Source organism: Paramormyrops kingsleyae, chromosome 4, assembly GCF_048594095.1.
Source record: "Paramormyrops kingsleyae isolate MSU_618 chromosome 4, PKINGS_0.4, whole genome shotgun sequence".
Lineage (NCBI taxonomy): Eukaryota > Metazoa > Chordata > Actinopteri > Osteoglossiformes > Mormyridae > Paramormyrops > Paramormyrops kingsleyae.
In genome coordinates, this window is record NC_132800.1 from 34,529,144 (window position 1) to 34,554,853 (window position 25,710).

The 25,710-nt window shown below is 45.9% G+C and overlaps 1 protein-coding gene across 1 annotated transcript; it reads right to left on the reverse strand.

The window, feature by feature from the left end:
* LOC111845913 (solute carrier family 22 member 23-like) lies at positions 1-25,710 on the reverse strand. The gene is made up of 10 exons (XM_023815637.2): positions 24,416-25,710; positions 16,239-16,342; positions 15,902-16,056; positions 10,233-10,401; positions 9,765-9,892; positions 8,691-8,793; positions 7,787-8,022; positions 6,863-6,895; positions 5,664-5,787; positions 1-5,417 (listed from the first exon to the last, which is right to left on the reverse strand). Exons 1-10 carry the CDS (start codon positions 24,836-24,838, stop codon positions 4,223-4,225), a joined length of 2,670 nt encoding a protein of 889 aa, XP_023671405.2. The 5' UTR covers positions 24,839-25,710; the 3' UTR covers positions 1-4,222.

Below are 25,710 nucleotides of genomic sequence, written 5' to 3' on the forward strand. Positions count from 1 at the left end.
TCAATTGATTCTTTTTTTTATTTTAATGATCATACATTTAATCACAGATGTGAACATGAAAATCGCCACATTTTTATTGAGTATTTTATGACATAAATTACAACATTAAATAATTGTAATGAGTTATTTACAGGCTGAAAGTAACTTCAAAATTAGTGATTGATAAAGACTTTATTAGAATGACATTTATGGTGTATGTACAAGTGGATTACTGGTATTAAAAATAATAGTGGTTTACATTCATTGATGTTTCACATTTCACTGTATTTACAGTGATTGCTGTGCTATTTACTGCCATAGGAACAATCCGACAGGATGGCTTTTCAGTGTTTTTTTTTCTTGGAACTGTTTTTTAATGTTTTACCACGATAAAATCTTGTTTTGCTGTGTCTAGGGGCAGAGGCTGCATTCAGTTGAAAAAGCACCTTAGAGAAGGTTTTTTAATCAACACAGAGAAAGGAACAGACCGATTCACATCTAAGCATTGTGCTTTCAGACATATGGACAAATCGCCATTTCTCCTTCACAAATTCATGTTTCCCAATAACAGAAATACTACAGCTCCTGACTCATTCATTGTCCAGAAAAGTATGCGTGTGGAGGGAGCGGGATCTGCCTGACTCACGACATAATAGCCAGACATCAAAACGACGTTTTAATTTACAGAGAGAAATGAAACATAAAAGGTCTTAAAAAAACATCTAAAACAGAGCTTACGGTTTCAAAGTCATCCAGTAAACATAACGGAAAATACTGCACAGCACACCACAGCGTACTGTAATGTTTCGACAGTCAGAGTGATTACAGTACTGCGTGTTGACATAACCCTGATGAGGATGTAAAGGCTTATCTATAAATTACTACTACACATCTATTTACAAGTGTTACCGTTCTTTAAAGCATGCAACCTCTGTTTACCACAAATGAACTGACCTTTATAATCCTCAAAATACTAAATTAGGAAATAATTACCGTACTTTATTCTAAATTAGATGCATATCTGTTGCTTATTCATCAAAAACCAACAGATTCATGTATTGCTGAATGCACAAAAATATTAGTCTTTTATGCCGCAAGTTCTCGGCTGTGATTAGCAATAATAGCTGCAATTATTATTTTTGAAACATTCTAAAAGTTAAAATATAATCAGTCTATTTGTACTTAATGTATGTTATTCATAACTGATCCTGTACATTTGAGGATAAAGTGCCTCACAAAAAATAAATACAGTAACAGTGTTTCATAGAACATACATGGGTCAATTTGAAACTGCTACATCAAAGCATTTTAGATTATCTTAAAGTTATTCATATAACATAACCTATCAACTTCCAATACCACATTTATGTTTTTTTTTTAATTCGCAAACTGATTAAATCACCAAAGAGGCACTCCACCAAAAAATATTTGGCACATCCAATCGTATTATTAAATTTTAACTGCCATTAGGACCATGTCAGGGACACACCTAGAATCCAACTGGCATCGCAGTGTTGTCAAGGAAACGAGCAAAGACAGAATTCCAATGTCAAAAATGGTAAATCCATTAAATGCCACTTGCATCTTAAAGAAGCCGTATTCCTCCCTAACGTCCTAAGTGGCACCAAAGCGACACAAACAAATGATGCTTCTTCTGGACACAATCAGAAATAGCCACAGGAATTACTTTGGTGTGTACCATGTGGTTTAATAGCTTCGCGGATACAGCTCAGGTTGTTCCCAGTCATTTTTTTTTTGTTTTTTTTTTCTGAGTCACTGAGTCAACCCTAAATCGACAGTTTCTCATTACAGATCACATGCATACACACACACCCACAGTTTCATCTCACCCAAAATAACCTCACACATGTTACGAACAAAAGCTCCTTTGTCCTTGGGGCAAATTTCTGAATGTTTCAGAAGGACAGCCAGTGCCCAGTAAGTATTTAAAAGGAAACACAAAAGATGATTCAGCAGAGGGGTAATCCAAGATTGCATTGATCTAAAGATGACATGATCTTACTTAAGACTGGTTAGAACTGGTTCAACTATTATGTTGTTAATATATTAAAATGATTATTAAATGCATTCAAAAGCTTTAAGTATTATTAAAACCAACAAAAGCTCTCCCCAAGTACATCTAAAAACAATTTGCGTGCAAACAACAAATCTGCCTGGTAAGCATAAAAACATTAGGTGTTCACAGCAACATTCACCAAAATTCAGCCTGTTGTTTTTTTGTACATTTCAACTATGAGATCTGATTCGCTGACAACGTCATGTGACGAAGAGGTCAGGGTTTGTTATGGCGACGAGTTTGTTTGCTCGCCTGATAGCTTCACATCTTAGCAACACTAACTGCACAATATTCAACATCAAGTATTTTACACGCTAACTACAAGTAGCAAACAAATAGTGTGAAAATCCAGGACACAGCTGTACCACTTTAATGAATGTGCCCATTTCTTCAAAAACAGGTTTTTTTTTTTTGGCCTGGAACATACAAGCTGGCAAAACCGCTCTCTGAATGAAGCCGTGAAATCCACGGAAATCAATCCCGTTGTCGGAGAGCTTTTGAGGGGCCACACTCACAAAGGCCACAGAAATCTCTCGCGAGTTAATTGGCCGGTTTTGTCAATAAGCGGCTAGCGAGTAGGGAGGAAGTTGTAGCTTCACATAAATCACAGGTGTACAGTTTCACTGAACAGGACTGGGCACCATGGCCTGGTCAGGCGGCGCAACGAACACAATGGTACTCACACATCCTCTACCACAAAGAGCACAGGAAACACATCACCAAATGACAGGGGCCCAATATTCCTCCTCGCTGAAGGTCTTTGGATGCATGTATGATCATTCTTTACGAACAGGGCTCATTACGCACCTCAGGACATGGTGAGACCAGTGGGTCTCAAGAGCTCAATGCTCCAGTTTTCTTAGTTTGATTTCGTTCATCCAAAAACAACAATGATGCTCAAATGATGACGTTTCCCGGGTGTAGGGTTTGTCTGCTTTTACCACAAGGAGCTGAAATACCATTCAGCACGGACCCGGAGTGACGTTGGAACAGTGAGGCCCCTGCGAGAGACATGCCTTAAGATGGCGAGCTCAGCTACGACGTAATTCATCTCATTGCTCCATGAAAAGGTTCGTGACACTACTGAGGAGTCGGGTGTAACCCTGGGGTGTGCGGACACCGGGAGTATGAACCCCCAAAGGCCATGGGGCAAATTGGCAATTACTCACGCTCTTTTTAATAACTAAATAATTATGTGTACAGGATATCTTGTGGCACTAATAAAAACAATAATCTGTAAAATCCAGAGACCTCCGAGGGCTCTGGTTGGTCAGCCGTCTGCTTGGCTGGTAAAGGAATTCTGGGAGAACATCTTAGTATATTCAGGCAAGGCTCAGCTACAAAAGACCTTCAACTTCCCAGACCTAAACCAGGCAAACAGGTGTCCTTCCAGCTGTGAGGCATGTTGATGTTTGGCACGTCAGTTTTATTTTTTTGTTCCTCTAATGAACAAACCATCATATTAATTTGTCTGGGTGTAACTGTTAGTTTAAGTCTTACTTCAATTATACAAATTAAACATAACAATGACCATAATGCCTGCCATATTTAGTCTCTGGCCCACAACTGAATTTCCATTTCATTTTTAATTGATGAACTTTTACGTTCAAACCTTACATCACAATTACTGCCTTTTTTTTTTTTTTTTTTTAAGCAGTGGAAAAACCATGAAGCAGCAGAGAATCGTGGGAATTTTATAGGAATAGAAATTCATCGGCATTAAACAGTGGGGAAGTCCGCCAGCCTATCAGCTGGTTTCAGGTGAGGCTGTAAGTGCGGGATTGCGGCCTGCCATTGGTCAGTGCAAAAGAGAAAACTGGAGGTCAAGGCCAACCCTAAGCTCACAGGTTTCTGAACTACATTCGATAATCGGAATAACTAGAAAGAGAGGAGCAGTGGAAATTCAGAGCGGATGTGAAAGTATTTCATGGCACTATGATCCAAATTCAATCCTTCCTTTCATCCATTCCCTGCTCTTCCTCTCTCCGACAATGTGTAGGAAGATTCCTTTAATTATAATTTCTTTATTACTTAGACCCCGCCCTACCATTCTGATGGATACCTCACTCTCTGTCATGTGACACGGGTCGTCGGCAGCTCTGAAGCATCCCAGCGGCAAAGGACGTCCCCTGTCCCCCCCCGCCCCGCAGGGGGTGGGGCGTTTCATCACGATGACCTCACTCCATTGGCAGTGCTAGTCTCTTTGGTAGCGATGTCCTTGACAGGGGGTTCAGTGGAGTCCATAATGCTGGGGGAAATGATGTCTATCGCTGGGGCTACAGTACAGCCTGTGGCATAGGGCCCGGGAGAAGAGTTATTACCTGGGGGGGTAGAAGGAGAGTCATTGTCGGGGTACGTAATAGATTCTTTGGCAGGGGAGCAAGTGGCAGGGTCCTTGATGGAAAGGGCAATAGAGTCTGAGACGAGGGGATCAGGAGAATCTTTGGCAGGGGAAGAAGGACCAGCACCATTAGCTGGGGGGGCAACACAGTCTGAGGGAGGGAGGGGACTTGGGGGGCGCACATTAGGGGACATTACGAGATCTGCCATGGGACAGGAAGTTGTATCACTGGGGCTGATGGATTCTGTAGCAGGAGCGGTCTTTGTGTCTGCAATGGACAGAAGCAAATCGGTTTTGGGGGTAAGAGTAGCGTCTGCTAGCACAGGGGCAGTGAAATCTGTGGGAGGGGGTTGAATTGGGCCTCTGGTAGGGGTGGCGGGGGACTCCGTGGCAAGACAGGAGGCAGAGTCTGTGGTAGGGGGGACGGCGTCTGTGGCCAAGGGGGAAGAACACTCTGTGGACGCTATGACGAGGTCAGTGGTAGGGTCTGTGGTGGGGGGGTCTGTGGCGGGGGGGTCTGTGGCGGGGGGGTCTGTGGTGGGGGGAGCAGGGAAGTCCAGCGTATCCAGGGGAGCAGCGGAGTCAGTGGCGGGGGGGTCTGTGGCAGAGGGCCCGGTGGAGTTCACGGCCAGGGCCGCAGCAGAGTCCGTGGGGGGGGGAGTGTCGGTATCCTCAGCGAAGTCATCAGCAGAGGTCGGCCCGGGGGCGGCAGGGGTCTTCATCTGTTGGAGGGGGGTGTACTCCCTGGATTGGGAGCGGGACAGGAGGTGGCGCTGCTCCCCAGCTCTCCTGGGAGGGAGCAGGGGCTGCCGGGCATAGTTCTCCCCATCGGCGATGGCCTCGGGCAGCGGCTGCTTGCGCGTCTCCGGCAGCAGCAGGATGCAGATGATGCAGATGAGGGTGCAGCAGGCGAAGATGATGTGGTGCAGGAAGTAGCCCTTCTGGTTGTGCAGCTCCATGATGGGCGCCGTCAGCATGCCGAAGCCGGCACTGGCCAGGACCAGGCCAAGGCCACCGCCCCTGTGCACGGGAACAGCCGCTGTGACAAGGCAAGCAATACACAGGCAGAGCTGGCAGAGGGCTGGACCAGCCCCAGGTCAGGCCCCAATTAGACGCCAGGGCCAGACCAGGGCCAAACCAGAGCCAGACCAGGAACAGCCCGGGGACAAACCAGAGCCAGACCAGGAACAGCCCGGGGACAAACCAGAGCCAGACCAGGGACAGACCAGAGCCAGTTAGCCTCTGTCCCCACACCAACAGGCTTACCTGATGGCTGTTGGCGTGACCTCGGCACAGAAGAAGATGCTGAGGTTGCTGACGGCGTGGGAGGAGAACATGCCGATGACGGAGAAGGCGATGGAGAAGTTCCTGTTCAGGGTGTCCGACCGCTCTGCAGGAAACACATTTAAAACTGTCAGCAGTTACAACAATAAGATCCGACATTAAAAACAGATGCACTTAAAAAGGATCTAACGGTCGAAAGCAGTAACCCTGTACAACACTGACTCAATTACGCAACTCTGCACTGTATTTAAAATGCGGCATAACCACATTAGAAATATACATTATTACATAGCCAAAAAGCTCTTCTCCGTCTTACGTAACACATTGAAACTGCTCTTCCCACATATGCAGTTTATGTGGTCTCCTGTAGTGTGCAATCTGCTGGTACCACCAGGGGGTGCACTTCCGAAAAGTAGTACTGTTGGTCGGGGGGGGGGGGATTCAAAATGCCGTAAATACCACAAGCGCTCTCTCAATGTGGGTAGAGCATATCCAGCCCCCTAGAATGGAAGTTCTGCTTCACTGGCGTTGGACAGAAGAAGAGGAGAGAGGAGAAGAAATGGCCTGATCAAGAGGCGGGCAGGAAGCCTGCGGACGAGCCGCCCCGGAGGACTGGCCCTCGCGTAAGGACAGTGGCTGCCATGAAGGGCACCACGGATCATGACGATGGTTTTCACCGGGGGAGGGGGGAATATCAACCTTTTTGCTCCATGGAACAATCAGAGAGCTGGAGCGTAACAAGCCACGTTAATAATGACTAGAGCACTGCAAGCTGGGAAGAGAAAACTGGAGGTCAAGGCCAACCCTAAGCTGCAGCTTCTGGGTCCAGGGTTCGAACCAGGTTTAGGGCCTGGCTGCCCGACTGACCCGTGCATGGATACTTTTTTTTTTGGTCCCCTATAGCTATCGACTCACAGAACCTGTTAAGACTGATTTCAAACCAGAACCAATTCAAGCAGATCATCACGCCGGATCTCGGTCCAAGCAGCCTGCCAGCTTTAACACCCCCAGCGCTGACGAGTTAAAAATTTTTACTATTCTCCTCCCAAGGGGTTTTCGAAAGGTGAGACCTAGCTGGTGAGAGGGGACCCCCACACTCGCTACTGGACGGGTGAGGTCATTATCAGGTAGCCAATAGGAAGGCAGTCACTGGAGATATGAGGAAAAGACACATACTGTACCTATTTTTAGGTGGTCGCTGTATTTCCCAAGCACTGTCCAGGTTGCCAGGAAAAAAAGAGGGAAAAAACTGTCAAAATTAGTGCTTATGCAGATATTTCTGTGCAGATGTTTTGCAAAGAGAGTGAAAGCATATTCATGACTTTACATATCATACACTTAATGCACTAGTATAACAAGACAAGTCTTCATTTATATAAATGACTGCATGCCATATAACCATATTTGGCAACACTTTACTTGAAGCAGTCTACATAAGGGTGACATGTAACCGTCTTAAGAATGACATGACACATGTCATGCACATTAATGACGCATTATTGATGTTAATGACTGTTGTCATAATGTGTCATTCAGTTCCAAAAACCAAATGACACATTATGACAACAGTGGTGTTTGTGACAACAGTCATAATACATGTCACCCTTATGTAGACTGCTTCAAGTAAAGTGTTACCTCATATTTATCAACATGTGTCTTTGAGTGGTACGTGTGTGTCTGTGCGTGTAAATGTGAACCTCCCCACCTGACTGAAATGCCCCGCACATGTGGTGGATTGTCTACCTGTATGTCAGATGTGCTTGGTTCTAAAAAAAAAAATTGGTGAATAACCTCTGCCTGTGGTAGTGTGTATTATTCCTGCCCGTTTTGAGGACAAATATTGCTAAATAATGCTATTTGGAGAGTCCTTTGGGACGCCACCTCAGGGTAAAATTCCTTTGTCTGAAACAACAAAATCGCTTTTAGCAAATAAAGATTTGGCAGTTTGAATTATTAGCTTTCAGTTGTCTTCCGGAAATGCTGTGAAGGATTTGGGAATTATACTGCACAGCGAGGGGAAGCCGACGTGACGTCCCTGCGACTAAACAAACGCGAGTGTGCAGATGAACGTCCGCGTGGATCCACCCTGCATGTCCAGTACTCACAGTTGGGCAGGCCCAGCTGCAGCAAGGACGCCAGGGCAGTGATGATCATGAAGACGAGTAGACCCCCCCTGCGACCCAACAGGCCCACCACTGGGCACAGAGCGATGCACGCCGCCGTGGCGATGCCAGCCATCGTGTAATAATCCTCGTAGAAATTCTGGAACAGCGGGATCTCATTGGACTCTCGGTCCCGCATGCTGCGGGCAAAGCAGTGATGAATTCCGTAGCCCGTCAGCCTGAGGGAGGGAGAGACATTTACGTTCACATATTTCACAAATTGGCACTTTTGTCCAGAGCGGCGTATAAGCAAGGCAAACAGCACACTGGAAACATACATGCTGTCAAGGAGTCGATTACGCATGAGTGCAACTAGGCTGAGCTTCCAGGGAATGCCCGGGTACAGGTGTAAGGAGCATCAGAGCAGGAGCTGCACAGGAACAATAACATCTAACAGAGCAGGAGCCTAATAAGACTATTCAAGGACGAGAAGGGTAATATAAGAATGTTGCAGGAACATAAAGAGATATCAGAGACACAAGATGATATCCCATCATGCTCTACCCTTCGAATCACTGAGCAGAGACTGGCCTAAGCTTCTGACTATGGTAAGTACACAATCACCATCGCTGCCCCGCTCATGAAATATTTATAATGATCTTGGGCCTGCCTTTAATGACTCAGAGGCAAACCTCCCGGGCTGTGAAAAGCAGGAACCACCATATCAAGGGGCGGGCGTGTCTCCAGAGGCCTACTGCCAAGATCTTGAGACTCTGATGGTTGTACGCAGCGATGTTGGTGAACATCACGCTCAGTTCCATGATGTCTGTGGATCGATACGTATGGTTCCGATACACCAGTGCTCTCACAGCGGGACGGCATGTGCTGGTCATCCTAACACACTTACGAATTCACGCAGAGGACCACGATGTTCTTCCACAGGTTCCTGGTGCCGACCATCTTGACGATGCACGTCTTTTGGGGCTTGTTCGGAACAGCCCTGTGCAACTCTAAAAACAAACAGGCAAAGGAAACAAAAACTCCCATTATGCTCTAGCATATGCAACAACAGAAGCTAGAGATATTGATTCAGGTCTTTACTGAAGTCAGATATATCTGGACTATGTGACACCTGATTGGTTTGAATACCTCTGCATGTTGGGTAAGAGTAATCCATAAAAAGCTAAATATATTTGTAAAACATTTAAATTTCCCGATAAGCAAGGATTATTCCAAGAGTTTAGCACCACCAAGCCCATTACCCAGAATCCTTTAGGAACAGAACTTTCACGTTAGCCTGCTGGTGCTTTACAGAGACATTTTAGGTCAAGGGCAACATTACAGGCAGCTGCAATTCAGGCGGCCTTGGTGTTTACGCGTGGGTTCAGTTACAAAAGCAGCTGCAAACTGACCTGTCCGCAGGTGCAATAGAAATGTATAAAGCAGGGGCTGGGGGGGGGGGTTGGAAAGAGAAAAAAGAATAGCGGCACAATGTAATCAAATGCAAGGGCATCATTTGGGGGGGGCGGTTTCGGATCCAGCTGAACCTTGTGGCCTCGCAACCGATTATCCAACGCAGGTTCACAAGACGGACAACATAACGAAAGTTTCCATTTCTCTGGCGTCCTGACTGCCAGTGCGGCTCTGTGTCTAATGGACACCAGTAACACATTTTCCGCTTGAGAAGATGCTAACAAAGTGTGTTTACGCTGCTGGGCCCCTATGGTCTCGACCAGACCCGAAATGGTCTCTGCTTTCGAACCGCGACGGGTCTGGGCCTCCATCCAGGAAGATCAATCCCCTGAAGGAGATCGCCGAAGCCCCCCCCCCCCCCCCATGACACCAACCCAGCCTACCATGCAGCGCATCAATGGCAACATGTGTTCCCGTTAAATAAATAATACATTCAATAGAAGAAGCTAGAGGCAATTTGGGCATTTTAAAGGGGCATCGACCAGGTGGGGAAACGTCGCCCACCGACCTGTCAGGACATCGACGTAGCGATCCTCCAGTTCCACCTTGTTCTTCTTGGCCATCTGGGACATCAAGCCTTTGCTTTTGCTGTACTGCTTAGTGGCCAGGAGCCACCGTAGGGACTCCTGGAAGAGCCTGCGTAGAGGTGACACACGAGATCACAAGGGTCAGGCGGAGACAGCAACAAAAGCAGGATTTGCACACGCGGCCAATCAAGGCCTGGTTCATCCCAGCAGGAACCAACTGAGTAGCCAGCGGGAAGTGGGATAAAACAGGAACGAGCTGATGACGCTGTAGTCATCCTGCCCAACACGCCTCGCTTTACCTCGCAGGTTAAGCACCGTCTGTGCATACAGTGTGACCCCCGTTGTAGGAAACGAGCCGCTTTGCGCTCGCGACGTTCGCGTTTGGCTTTTTTTGGACGCGAGCGCGCGCGCATGCCGGCCACACGGGGGCAGACCAGATGGCTCCTCACCAGGTGTACAAGAGCATGAGGACGAGGGGGCAGACGATGAGCACCTGCAGCGCCTGCCACTCCTTGCACAGGGCAGCCAGGCCTGGCATCAGGAGCTGACCGGCCAGCATGATGAAACTGGCCACCATGGTGACGGAGAAGCGGTAGCGGGGGAGGCAAAGCTCGATTCCTGTAGGGGGAGGGGGGCACAAAAAAGCGGAAGAGAGAGAGAGAGAGAGGGCAATAGGCTTTTATTCTATTTCAGGAAATATGAGTGGCATTTACAACACCGTTACGCAGACAACTGCAAGTCTATTTCCGGCCACCAGGGGGAACCTGTGAGCACCTTTTCACACCCCGTGACATTTTCCCTCGTCACATGTTCTTGTTGCCTGCGAGTCACAATGTCAGATATTCAAATTCTCATAGCTAATCAGCCCTGTATGTCATAAATCCTGAGCTGCGGCAGGCAGGCTGTCGTAAATATTCCATATTCTCATTTACACATTTCATATCAGAAAGTCGCATTTCTGAACACTGATTTTAAACCTGATGCCGAGGTGTAGAAGATCATACAATATATGAAACAAAGCAATGTAAGTCTTCTCATAATAACAGAAGCAGACGGCAGCAAATGTAGCGTCCAGGCAAACAGCCGCGTCTCTCAGTCAAAGTCAGACTATTCTTGTTGGGGGGGGGGGGGGGGGGTAAGCGAAACAGAAACACTGACATCACAGAAGTGAACAGCTGAGGCATCCTCACAGTCACATGGGGTGAGCTGGGGCCGTCATTACTGCAGGGCCGTGTGTGTGTCGAGGATGGGGGGGGGGAGGTGGGGTGACACAGCAGAGGGTGTCACCTGCGTGACTGGGAAGTCAGCACGCCACGTCAGCGCGATTCACAGCACAAGAGTCTGTCTGTTTCTGAGCGGCATCCATTTTTGCTAATTCAAGCATCCCTCCTAGATTGGGGGGGGGATTTCGATTACATTTCACCCTCCTCCGCCTCACGAAGTTTCCTAAATCCCTGTATCTAGGAGGAATAGAAACCTGGACCGGTGACAAAGACACCTATACCTATTGCTTTACCTGCCCTGGACCCATCATCCAGCTACGGCCTGTAACTGGCCAGGGTGTCCTAGACATACGTGTCAGCCATTGCGGGGTTCTCCTGCATCTCAAACCCTTTCTCTGAGCCCTAGTCTTGATGCCAAAGAGGGACTGCCCCAGCTCCTTGAATGATTACAGACTCCTACGACCACCAAGAACCGAGCCGTACCAATGCAGTGGAAAAGCGCAGAGAGCTGGAACCGCACTGTAACTAGTGTCTCTTCGCGGTTCCTAAATGCCAGTGGAAAAGCACCATAATACAGCACTAGTACCTAGTCTGCTGTCACTGTGCCTCGGCTAAGCCCATAGGGTCTCTGGAGCACAGCTGACTGCACCAGGAAGGACATTCCACTCATCCTCATTCCAGTTTGAATCACATGGTTAGAAGGTTTGCTGGAAAATTCTAATCAGGGTGGGGCCTGGTTATGGCTTGGGGGATGGTTGAAGTGGGGATGAAGGTGGGGGGTTTCAGTACGTAATCTCCTATCAAACTGATCTCATCCTGGGACTTGCTCAGGCCTGATGCACCAGCCGACCCTGATACAGTATCTAGGTGTCATCACGGACCAATCAGCCGGCTACAATACAGCGTCTGGGTGTCATCACGGACCAATCAGCCGGCTGACGCACCGGCAGGGACTGGATCTGCTTCCCAGAGTTGCTGCCTCCACGCCTGACTCACGGTATAAGAGAAAAACGATACAGAGAAGAACGGGACGCGCTTACGAAAGCAGAAATATCGCATGGATATTAAACATCTTTAAGCAACCAACAGCGACACTGCATTGACGTGAATGAGAATTAAGACTAATTTTCACATTTCAGCCTCAGGGGTCCACAACAGCCCCAAAACTTGTACCTGCGTGTTACAGGTAGTTTCTAATGTCTCAGAAACACACCAACAGAACACAATGAGCTCACATTAGTGATGATATTAAATATTAGGTGACTGGGGAGAGGCGCGGGGTTTTAGAGCCCAACCCAGAGGCAAAGGGAGTGGAATCCTTTCCAGGGTTTGATGGATTTTTCACCTCCTGTTTACAATCCCCCCCCCCCCAAATCCTTTGCCCCTCAGCTTTGCTGACACAGAGGCAGGAGTGACTCAATGGTGATACACAGGTCGGGTACACTTTGGTCTTGGGGGGGTGGCGTTAAGCTGCCCCAGCCATGCATGAGATCAGTACAGGTATTATGAATTATGGGACCCCTCCCAAATGCAAGAAGGTACACGCTCATCACGGGAATGTTTTGTATCCCATTTGTGTTCAGAAGCTCATGTTGAACCCTTTACGGCGTGACTAGACGTTATCAAAGTGTACTCTGCATGTGCACCTCGCCCCCTCCGTCAGTACACTGACACTTACCACTATTTATTATTTGGTTGAACATTAACAACGCCCCCTAAAAAGGACCTTGTAAAACTGACCAGCACAACAACTGGCTCTCAGAGAAAGAGCAGCTGACCCTCCCTTCCCAGCATCCTCTGCTTCTCTGGCTTCCAATCCAGGCCAGAGGTGACCGAGCAGTAAGTATTGGTGTCTTTAATTCCAAGCCTTGGACGGCGGAGGGGGTGAATCCGCAAAAACAGCCATGTGACCCGCCTGTCCGCTAAACACTTCGCAATGCACCGGTGTCGGCTGACAAATTATTCGAAACGCTCCCTTATGACGTTTCCTTGAGAAGCTGAAAATGGCACTGCCTGGCCTCGCTCTCATAAAACAGAGAGTGACGTTTCCGAGGTCTGAACTTGCCTGATACTGTGAAAGAGGCCGAACCAGTCGGTCTGGCTTCATTTTCCCAATGAATGTCTAATCCATGAGTGTTTACCATGCACTAACGGTATGCTATTCAAGTCAAGACAAAAGGTTTTTCTTATTAAAGAGACACTCACCATTCAATCTATTCGGTGTTGTTACTATTCAAATTTCACCAAGACGTCTTCACGACGTATTACTGGTTAAAGATGTCTCTGTCTGAATCTTCACAAATTACAGCCAGAAAAGTATTATCCAAAAGACAGATTCCAAATTCGTAAATAATCCATAATTCCTTTTGGAATTTCTGCTTTGGATAATATTATGGATAATAATATCTGATAATGCACTAAAATATATATTAGCCTATGAGAAAAATATGGAATTCAACTAACTTAATATTAAGGTAGGTGCAGTATCATGTTTCGGCTGACAACACTACTGAAAAGAAAGGGAGAATACTTCTGTGCTACTATCTGAAATTAGCACGTAGTTGGTCCGTGCTAAACTAACTATAAACATTCTTCAAAGTAACTGGGGTCTGAATACACACATCCCCATGCCCTACAGAGATGACAGGGCTGTTAAAGGACACCGAACAGGTCTTTCTCGTCCTCCGCTGGATGCAACATGCATGGAAAAACTGAGTGCAGGTAACGAGTTCTGACATGAAAGGATGACCTGCTTTGACAACCACGGGGAGAATCTCCTACCACGGTTCTAAGGTAACACAAACAGGCGCTTCCTGTTCCGGTTTTTAGGAGGTGGGAGGGGCGATCTGGGAGTGAGTCAGCCCCAGGAGACGGAAGAATGCAGGTGTTCCGTGAACGTTAAGCGCTCCATCTGCAACCTGAATGCCGGAGAGATCACGCTTCCGCCGTAAAGGTGGAGAAAAGCTTTTAGGGGTGGGTGGCGCGGAGTAAATCAGAATGACAAGGACACCGCGGTCCGTCCCCCCCCCAGCTGCCCTCAACTTCCTGCCAAGCATTAACTGCAGATGCAGGGGGGATTTCAAGGTGCAATCTCAAACTGCCCGGTGACTGTGACGTGAGGCCAATTATCCGAGTGACATTCATAAGACATTTCCGCAAAGATCATTATTCGCTGGGAGACTGTTAGTCAACGAACCTGTTAAACATGACAGAAAGGCTTTTTTAAGGGTGTTAAATCGACAAATGTATTCGACCTTACTGTACACTATTTCCTTGTGTCATCTGCCCTTATACAGAGAGGACCCCCCCCCCCCACCACATAATACCCACAAAGCTACATGAAAAGCAGTCCAGCACAGAGTTCATTTCAGTGCCCACCCTCCTTGAAAGAACACGTCACTCACTTCGACTCGCGTGACTCTCGTCTGAGTAGCCCATGGATCGTGACTAAGTACTATTATCTGGATGAACCCGCATGTAAACATCGCCGTAGCATGCGGACTGCGGCAAGTGTTTTCTGCTAAATGCCCCCGGGTTGAGGCTGCAGAAACAGGCAGGGGGACCCCCCTCTGACCCCTCCCCACCCAGTTATCCCTGCAGGGCAATGATAGGCCACACCCAAGCCAGTAACACTACCCAACTTATCATGTGAGAGAAAGCCAGCATGGTCCTTTTGCAGATGTATAACTGCCCTGCGTATATCACACTGCTGTTGGAGAGCAGTTTCATGATGACAGACATTTTGGTCACAATCAGCAAAATCAATCCCACAAAAGAACTAAAGGTTCATGCTTCAGCGTAATGAAGGGCGATACGACGATAATTAATTGTGGCTGGTTGCAAATGGTTCCACTGTAAGTGTTTCAGTTATTGCAAGAATTGCGATGCAGCAGCACATTGACTTTAGTTTAGCGAATGTTTATGTCCAAAGCATCGTACAGCTGAAGCAAATAACACATTATAAACATACGTGCTGTTATGGAGTCAGTTTGGCATAAATGTAGCCAGGCTGAGCTACCATTGAATGCCCAGGTTCATGGGTATCACTTCACACTTATTACAGTGACAGTAAAGACCTACAAGGCGCTTGTCATGCGACGCCTGCATGTTTGGAAGCTGCAACAGTGTTATAACAAAAACAGGCAATTTCAGCCTGTCAGCACTGTATGCGTATCTCAGTTCTTTGTCAATTATCTGTCCCAGTGGATCTCAACTTAGTGACTAGATCTTGAACCAAAGCTCGGTAAGAAAAAAAAGAACAAATAAATCGCACTCGCGTCACACGGTAAACAACACACAGGCTATAGACGAGTCGGTTATGTTGTCATAAACCAGAGTGTGCAGGATGGCCAATGAGGAAGAAGTGGTTCTAAAAAATGATCCATTTCTATTGTGTGGAAATGGTTTTGATTTGCAAAACAATTTTGAAAAATCTACTATAATTTGGAAACTCTGCAGAGATACCCTTCGTATAACAGGTGGCAACGAAAGCAATTTATCTATTATTTGTTTGCATTGGTTGCAAACGAAGTTCAAAATTTCAATTATTTACAAAGTGATATTAATTTGTTTTCAAAACTTTTGAATTTTGAAAAAAATTAAAAAGCAATTTTCCCATAAGTCAGTTTCTTTTATATGTACAATATTTTTCATTTTTCATCAAGCATATTATTATAATGCTACAAGCCACGTTGTAAGGATAGAATTGCTGGTTAAGTGCGGTCAATTAACATTACGAACCTACATTCCAATTTGGTTTGTTTGGGGAAAAAAATAAAATAAAAATATTGATCTATATCATGGATCAGACTTTTAACCAAAAGTATCGTGATATGCGATTTCTGCCATATCGCCCACCCCTATTTCAGCCTCTGGGGGGGGGGGGCGCTACTTACTGAGCACATAGAGGGAGAGAGTGATCCCAGCCAGGCAGAATCCCTCGAAGAACCGGAGAGTGCTGAACATGGTCACGTCCACCGAGAAAGCCACGGGGAGACCGAAGACCAGCATGAAGAGCACGGAGATGACAAGGACAGGGTGCCGGCCAAACCTGGAGGATAGCAGAACTCATAAATTGCACGGCGCCCGACTCTCACACCTGGCTCGCCAGGGCCGGAGCAATTTCATCATCTCAGACACCAATCTCTGTTATCAGAAGCAGCCAGGACACATAATGCAGCCATTGTAGCCATTGTAGCCATGCCAAATAAATTAGATCGAAAAAAGACTCACCAATCAGCAAGGACTCCCATAACCAAGTATCCGAAAATGGATCCCACCAGCAGGGAGAACTTAGCGATGTGGACCGCCGGTGCCTTATCACACACCAGATCAAACTGCAAGGAGACACAGGAAGCAGGGCTGAAGCAGTTTTTGGAATTGACACTTAATGAAGCTCGATCTGTGTATCCTAACGTGATTCACATTTATTTTATTGAGCTTTTGTCTCAAGTGATGTACAACTGAGGCAGATGGCACATTACAAACATATCTGTTGTCAAAGAGTCAAAGAGACATGAGTACAGCTGAGCTGATCTTCCAATGTATGCTCAGGTACCAGAGCAAGTCGGACTGGAGCAAGAGCTACACAAAATATTCAAAACAAAGAAAAAACAACCTAATAAGACTATCTATTCAATCAGCAGAAAGTGCAACATTAAGATGTTTGAGGGGTTGTTTATCTAAACATCCTTCAACAGACATTCACATGTTGCTCCTTCAAATGACACATTAATTGCTTTAATGGCAACTGTCTTTATAGGGATCTTATTGCTGCACAACCATTCCTGTTAGTTAGTTTGACTGAGGTGTCAGTATTTCCTTCATAATGGTATTATTCTAAAAATGTCCCCCCTCCCCAAGTTCTTAGAAACCGGCAATCAACAAATCTGTACTAATAGAGAAACGAATTGATGTGCATAATTGACTCCAGGGGGAAATTCAAAATATTATATGTGAAATTCAAAATATTATATGTAGAAAACATGCTTGCTTCCATAATTTCCCCCACAACATAGGACTTTGGGAATAACGCCAGTCAGTGTCCGGAAGACAAGGGTGCCGTGATACACACAGATAAAGGACGGACTGTAGACAGAGGGTTTCACAGCGGATCGGGGCCGGCGGAGGGCAAACTGGTTATGTAACAACGAGGTTAATACGGTATGACAGTACAGCAGCTAATGAGCGAAACCACAAGGAATAATCTGTGTGGCGACCAGCAAAGCGGCTGTTTATTCTGCAGTTTGTGCACGAGGGGTCTGCGGGCGCAAGGGCGACGGCTGGCCGGGAAGAGTGTTCCTCTGAGGAGGGTCTGAAACACGACGCTCGTAACGACATCCTTCCCGGATGGCTCAGGGATCTTCCTTTTCCACCGTCAGCCAGAGGGCATTAATGGTCCGCTGTCCAGAATTTTCTGCCCGGTTTTTCTGCGAAACCGAACCCGGCGTCGGGGCTCCGTCGCCGAGTCACGCAAAAGCGCGTGTCCTGCGAGTCTGGCACGCGAGCCACTCCGGCAAAGCCACGTGACCTGCAGACCTGCTCTGCAGTTACTGTCATTAAGTCGACGGCCAAGAGAGCTTTGTTAAATAAGTGTCGCACACATTAAAGATTACATTGATCTGATTAATAGTTCGCCCGCATCCTTAAAATTTTATATTACATTTACAGTGTAACTAACTACATTTATGTGGCACACCCATTAGTCCCAAGTGCCGTACAAGCAAGACAGAAAAACGTCAGTTTATTTGTGTATTTGAGTATGATTTATGTGGGTTAAGTGTCAGGCAGCGTTAAGATCAGCTGGGACAAATGGAGACACAGGACCTTGTTCTACGCCCCACCTCCCCTCCCACCGCAGTAGGGGTCCAAACAAGGGGGCTCTGTAGGAGCTAACTGGTGGGGGGGAGATAGAGCCACGGCCTGCTGTCCATGGGTCTGTGGCCGATCCTGAGTATCAGAGTGCACGGCAGAGCCAGGAGGTCTGAATGGAGAAGACTCCATCTTTGGGTCTTTCATAAACTAAAGCCCGAATGGCCTGAATGGTAGATTGTGTTTCTTCAGAACTTATCAAACAATGATAACGCGGCATTAAACGTAACTATTTAATAATTAATTATCAACGGGGGGAAAAAACAGCCAGCTGTAACAGGATGTTTGCAGTCTCGTGGAGGGGCGCTTCTCAACAGCAAGCATTCAAACATTTAGCTAAAAGTTTGATCGGGAATGCTCGTTAAAAGGAAACAAGAAATGAATGCAGGTCTCAGGAGCAGATGTTCCTGAACTGAACGTTTTGTGGTGGTATAAATTAACTTTACTGTCTGAGCCCGAATCCCATTTCCCAACGCTGTGCTAGTAGGCCTAGTGGTATAGGAGTTGTAAAAAAACGCCAGGCTCGCGTTAAAGTGAACTTTGTTATGAGTCACGGGGAATCCAGGTGATGTCGAAAGAAAATACTGCAAAGTACACGGAAAACAGACACACAGCCCAAGTATTCATATCTTCATGGGTACTTTCCATTCATTTCTATGAACATAACCCTAATCCCAACTATGACAACCTTAACTCAGCCATTTTATCACATTGTGGGGAAATCTGCTCCCCACAATGTAGTAATTACAAAAACAAACACACACAGATATCAAAATGGTAATAAAACTCAAAACCACGCAAGAGCTGTAAATTGATTAAAAGCTGCAGCATTTAAGTTGCATATGTTTAACCATCCAAATATAAGAAAATACAAATCTCAGTACATACAACCACAATCCCACTTCTTATATGGCACAGACTGCGCTGTCAGCAAGCAATGAGTTTAGAAAAAAAGGGGGGGGGGGGGGGGGACTTGTTTGCACTGTGCATATCTGGATGAATGGTGAGAACAAACACACATATATGTTTGGCATGATCATGAATACTACAGCATTTATAAACAAAGACTTAGCATAGGGCCAAGCACGTTAGGAAAAATACATACCGTTAATAACCAGCATATTGGGACCATTATTGTGGCATTTTCCGCTTTCTGTTGACCATAACTGCACAGTTAACAGAAACTGTGGGTACCTACAACAGAAAGACAACATATCCCCCCCCCCCATTTGTACATTGGAATGCAAGCAATAAATCCAACCTGAAGGTACAGCATTGTCACTTAAGGGTTTTGAATTTACAACCTTGTTGTTGCCTGTCTCTATCTATCTATAAGGCACCGAGGACCCCCAGGGCAAAATCCCCATCTAAACATTTCATAAACCAACTTGAATGCAATTAAACTGGCTATTGGGACCTGATTCCGATCCAGAACAAAATGTGGAATGAATTACAAACAAAATAAATCACTGGAGGGGAGAACGAATGTAAAAACAAGCAACTGACAACTGCTTCATAGAGCTATTACGGATGGCCTCCATGGCCGCCCGCCCCATTGCATTAGGGGTAATCCGGGCCGAACAACAGACACCTGATGTACCAGAAGGCTGTACCACGGAGTTCCCGGCCATGTCAGGGAGACTCACCTCTACTGAGAGGCACCAAAAAAGATACAGGGTAGAAGGAAAGAATGATACCAAAACCATGACGATGTAATTACCTAGCAACAGGCAATCAACTTAGCTATCATGGCCTTAAAAATATCCCCCAGTCTAAGTAAAAGTTTCCAAGTTTTCTGAGCCACAACCGTCATCAATAGAATACAATACAAAGCTCTGTCATCATATGCACATGTACAGTTTTTTAACCTTAAAATTATTTCCTATATTAATACTTCTGTATTTCTCTATATTATGTATATATTTTTAGTTATTGTAACTTTTTAGTTTATTGTAAGATTTTTTAACTGTTGACTTACTCTTCATTCTATTTTTGATTTCATTTACACAGTCTTAAGGGTCGATCAGGTTACATTTCACTACGTGTTGTACTTGAATAACCATGTACAGTATGTGACGAATAAAGTATCTTGTATCTTGTATGGCAACCAGCCTTGGTGGGTGGGGAGGATATCGAGGATACAAAGAAAGTTTTTAAATCGTGCAAGCTTTTGCGTTCCGCTGACCAATGTGACGCCAAAGCGCCTCTCGGCTGCCGGGTTACACGTTAACGCCACAATCTCCATGCAAACAAGACCCTCTGTGACCAAAGACACGCAGCCCCCCCCCCCCCCCCCATCTCCAGCAGCTGCTGTACACAGAATCAGGGGAGAAAGGAACCACTGCTATGCGTTGTCTGGCTTCTGGTCAATGTACAGGCATGTGTCCATCAGTATGCATGTGTTTCAGTTTGGGGGGGGGGGGGGGGGGGGTTGGGGGCAGGGTGCAGGAATATCAGACTTTACAATAAGACAGCACCACCACTGTGAGACTTTGGATCTATGTGCATTGCAGTGTTTAATCAAGCGCAAACACTGCCCTCAGAGACATATGGGGACATCAGTTTCCCCCTCCCCCCAACTCAAAACAGCTAAGACAGACAGCCCTGATAACATATTCAATGACACAGAGAAACAATAAAACAATCACCCTCATAGTGAATTAAAACTGATTACGTCAAATTAGCATGCTATGGCACACTTACTACGTTACAGTTCAGTTAACTGCAATGCTGAGGGTTACATCAGCAGGGACTTATCCTTGGGACTTAAACTAATAACCATCAGGTCAGGAGTCCATTTCCTTAACAACACACTACGATCTGATCACACATTACAGCCCAGCCAGAGCGCAGCTGATCAGCAAGAAGGATCGAGCACATTAATGGCTCCCAAACATCTCCTTCCATCCATTCCATAGAGCCCACTACTTAACTGATAATGGGCTTGAAGACCAGTTGATTATTTGATCAGACTGTCTGCAGATGAACCAAAACTTATGGGATTGGCCTACAGTCCTTAAGAAGGGGTTTGGGAACCACTGGACCAGAAAATTAATTTACACCGCTCCACTTTGAGGACTGGCAACCATAAACACGGCACTCAAACAATTAAGCGTTTCTCTAATGGTGCTTTTCCACTGGCATACAGGAACTGAGCTGTACTGCGAAGAGACACCAGTTACAGTGCAGTTTCGGGCTTGCTACGGTTTTCCACTACAGAAGGGTCGGCTTGTTTAAGGCGTTGCCAGGTTTGGAGACGTAAAACTGAAGAGACTCATTTACTGTTCAAACGGTGAGCATCATAAAATTTACCAGGTGCAATTATTATTATTATTATTATTATTATTTCTTTTTCCACTGTGTGCTAATTTCCGCTAGCACGTCTGTGAGAAGCCCAGGGTCATGCAAGTATCAAACGATAGCAGAATGGCCATTTGTTTTGCGTAAATTTGCATTACGAATCCATTCTGTTCAGCTCTTCTATAGAACTTCTTAAGCAGGAGGTTGGAAATGTTCAAGTTCCGAGTTATCGGGAACGTTCCGGTACGTCGCGACGTGGAATACTACTAATAATGAATAATACGTAATATACCCTATATCCTTCAAATAATCCATTTGCAGAACACTGATAGCTCCATGTATTTTGACCAATCAGATAGTGGTGACGCAACCAGCTGGTTTTGGTCACACTTTCGGCCCTGCTAGCAGCAGTACCATTACAGTTCTGTTACAGCTCTCATACTCCGCACTGGAAAAGCACCAGTTCGCGGTACCAGTTGAGTATGGCTCTTGATGGCAGGGTTCTTGGTGGCAGAGGAAAAGAACCATAAAATAATAACAGAGCTTGTTAGCATATGCTAAGAGCTAGACGGTAACCAGAGGTGGGAAGTTCAGGTCAAGAAAGTACAAATCCAGACCAAGGTTTTGTTTCAACCATCCAGTTGATTATAAAGAGTCACAGTCACAGAATACTCAACGCGTTGGTTGAAAGAAAACCTTGGTCTGGATTTGTACTTTCTGAACCTGAACTTCCCACATCTGACGGTAATCCATCACCCGACGGTCAGGTAGGTAGGTAGACCAAAAGGACGCAGATTCTGTGGTGAGCTCTTCTCTCACGTGTACCCATGAGGTCACAAGTGGTACATAGCAGTGTTGCCCAATGCTGTCATGCGTTACCCTGCACCCGCCGCAGTTTCCACGTGTAAGCACTAGTGTGGTATCAGTTCCCAGATTCAAAGCCAGGCACAGTCACCACAAAAGGACCTCACAAATTCACAAAGCTAAAAGAGTTCACTGGGCCCCCGCACAGCTGCGATCGCCTGGCAGCAACCCTGAACTGGGTTTCACAAAACTGATAAGGGGGCTCGAGTTGAATCAGTGGGGAAAATAAAACCTGCCAAATTCAGCACATAAACACTATTAAATGGTGTGCATAATTGAATAACTCTTTGCTGGGGGTGTCATAGGAAATTATGCAACGACAAAGTAAGAATTAATTGTGGATTCAAAGTACATGAAGTCTTGAAATTAGAAAAAAAAAAAAAAGTTGTGCTAGTTGTCTTAAAAGAAGCAGACTGTTCAAGGTGTCAGAATGTCTGGCATCTGCTGATTCCTTTGCTTTTACGCTTCTGCAGACGTTCGGCTGAGGAGGACAAGCGTGTGACAATGTAAGGAGTCCCAGGGGCCGCACTGCACATCTGCGGCCATTGGGGGCGAGGCAGAATGGACCGCATTCATCGGAGCAGAAGTCATCCCATCTGCTGTTTGGGGAAAACTCATATCGACCTTTTTAAAAATATCCCTGGACCGGCGTGAGAACAGGGAAATTCCAGACAAGATTTTTTTTGTAAAGCAGTGTGATCACAATAATAAAATAATAAAGACAATGCACAGACAAACATGTTTTTATTACTCAGCAAAAAAATACAATGGGATTCTTTTAGCAGGGTGAATCCCAAACAAGCATGTTCCCAGTAAGAGTATCAGGCCTGTTAATCTAGATTCCCACTGTGCATGTGGCTTGCTACAACACACAATAAAACTGCAAGGCTGAATGAGACACAAGACCGCGACACCGGATTCTGCCCATTAAGGTCTTAGATTCAGATGGGAAAACAACACAAATTTGTCCTAAATGCATAAGACTATGAAATATTTAAAGGTGGACATATATTCAATGATAAACCCAAGGCGATATACACAAGTCACATAGACGGGAACAAAAGTAATAGAGCTGAACACTATGTGGACTTAAGAAGATGTAATAACGTATTTAAATTAAAAGGTTACATATTACAGCTTACTTACAGGATAAACCAGGTTTCCACTCTGCATAATGAGATATTCACCATCTATTTTAAGTATGGTAAGGATTAACCCATTTTTTCACTATTTTTAACCACGAAATGCAAAGTTTTTACAAGAGGACACGTTTTTGCTCGCCCCCTTTTTAAGAAATGCTTTTCTGCAGAGACCACAAGCGCTACCTGATCTCAGATATTCCTATTCACAGGAAGCGTGCCACGGTGTCGGTTCGGCCTGTAACACCCCCAGAACCAACAACCTTTAATCTTGTACTTCACCTTCATTGCCACCAATGAGCGGGAAAACACCACACATCGCATCAACACACTGTTTATAACATTACTGCGCAATTTTCATAACACACCAGGAGAAATCAATAGAATGACCGTATAATTTAATCTGCAGATGACAGACCAGTGTTGTACTGTTTTATTAAATTATTAAAACGCATAATCGCTTGCAATAGTGTTGTGTGACTTCTGCTGTGGGTAAAGGGGTTTAAAACGTGCTCAGGGGATGCATTTTGATACAGGCGGTTCTTTTGATCGCCTTCTTCCGCACAGACTGTCAATGAGGTTGAGTCACTCGGTCAGCAAACAGCCTACCTTACCCAGCCTGCCGTAGCCCTAAATGCCATACACTGACAATCAGCGTCACAATACGCCCCGATTGCCACGGTAAACATCGCAAAGCATTCAAACCCCACAATGAATTATAGCCTCGGCACCAGCCGTGCGGGAATCTTAAAGCGCCGGTAACACTCTGCCTGTATGACCTACCCTGTCATCTAACTGTCATTGCTGCGGCTCGGCCTGTTACATTTTTACATTTTGCTTAAGCGTTTTTTTTTTTAATCTGTGAAAGGCAGCGAGATCTGAATGTACGTGCAGACCAAAATGACACACATTAATACACACTGCGATGAAAACAATACAGTGGCCTACATTAGTTTTGTGCTCGAGATGGGTGACATGCATACAGCATTGCGCAGCATTTTGAACAGCGTACGAAACAATACGTGAAAAATGGAGAAACGCGACCCATTACATTATACCGAGCTGATTATGCTCTTGCCAGGGTTGCGGCGGCGACTCCCAGTTGAAGATGCTTTAACGCAAAGCGGCATAATATTACATGTTACATTATATCAGATGCATAGCGCTACATCGTGTTTGTTTAAAAACTCGTGCTGGACACGATCGTCACTGAGCACATTGCAAAGCTGGTCTTACCTTAGTGACCACATTTTTTTCGAGTCCCGTTTCCAGCTTATATTCACGGTTCTTGCACTCACACAGAAAACTGCCGTTATCCTGGAGGGTGCCATTGGCAAAACTATGCCGTGAAAGCAGGCTGCTGTTCGAGTCAAATAGCGCAGGACCCCCAGTTAAATTGCTGGCGTTGGCAGGCGGATCCAGGCATGTGATATTATTCGGCTGGGCTAAAAGAAAATAATCGGAGTATTGGCTGAATCCGATGAACAGAGCCGGGATCCACGTCAGGGCGACCAGCTGTTTCTGGTATTTCCCAAATCCGCCGACATTAGGCAGCACTTTGTTGTCGACGCTGGACAGAAACCCCGGGGATGCGGCTTCGCACGACACGAAGCCGTTTTCCGGTTGCCGGTCCCCCATCTCCAGTCGCTCCACGGCCATCGCCGCCGTTCACTGCAAGCCGTCAGGAGCGCAGGCCGGCCGCCGGAGTCCCGCACGCCGTCTCCGGCAGCGCATCGGCGCCGTATCAAAAGCCGACCCCGGACCGTCAATCTATTAAACTGCAATAAAAAGGACGCACCGAGCGCGATCGGAAGGGGTGGGCAGCTATGGCAAACGTCTCTATCGCATTGTTTGTTTTTTTTTTTTTTTTTTTTTTTTTTTTTTTTTTTTACTTAGCCTAGACAATAAGGAAAGTCACGCTGGTGCCCACATAGACACCATGAATCAGGAATTCCCAATGAGCCGTGCCCATAGCCAAGTCACTCGACCTTCCTTTATCTTCTGATATTTTCGGTTTCGTAAAAAAAGAGATCAATATGATTGATAAACCGGTCGGCGTGCTGTTCCGGAAAGAGTCCAAAGCCGCCCGTCTAAACCCGGCCCCTTTACCAAGGGAAGCTACAGGTAACACACCTGTATAAACGTAGCCTTCCTTCGGGCGTCGTGCACGGCAGTGGTTTAATAAAACGCATAATTTATTCAGCAAATATTTTAAAACGAACGCAGAAATCTGTCTTTTGATGGTTTGCCAGCGCAATATCTTAAACCTGTAAAGGTGTCCCCGCCCACTCAAACAGCCTACACAACATATAAAAAACTGCCGGCACCTAAATATTGCCCATACTTATCTGCAGAAAACACCTTTGTTTCCTTCACCTGGCATTGATATATACACGACATTGACGACATCGAAGTGTAATATTATTATTGTGATTACGCAGTCCGCAAACATTTCGGCACAAAAGTCTTTTTGTGGTAGAAATTCCTTAACAAGATGTTTCCGCCACCTTTGTCCTGCTGTCTGGGGGATT

Bases quoted from the DNA above. Each gene is read 5' to 3' on its own strand.
- LOC111845913 (XM_023815637.2), bottom strand. From the start codon at position 24,838: ATGGCCGTGGAGCGACTGGAGATGGGGGACCGGCAACCGGAAAACGGC. The intron at 9,893-10,232 runs GTGAGGAGCCAT...ACCTCTACGCAG, and splicing joins CTCATGCTCTTGTACACCTG to GCTCTTCCAGGAGTCCCTAC. The intron at 5,418-5,663 runs GTAAGCCTGTTG...TCCCGTGCACAG, and splicing joins GTCACGCCAACAGCCATCAG to GGGCGGTGGCCTTGGCCTGG.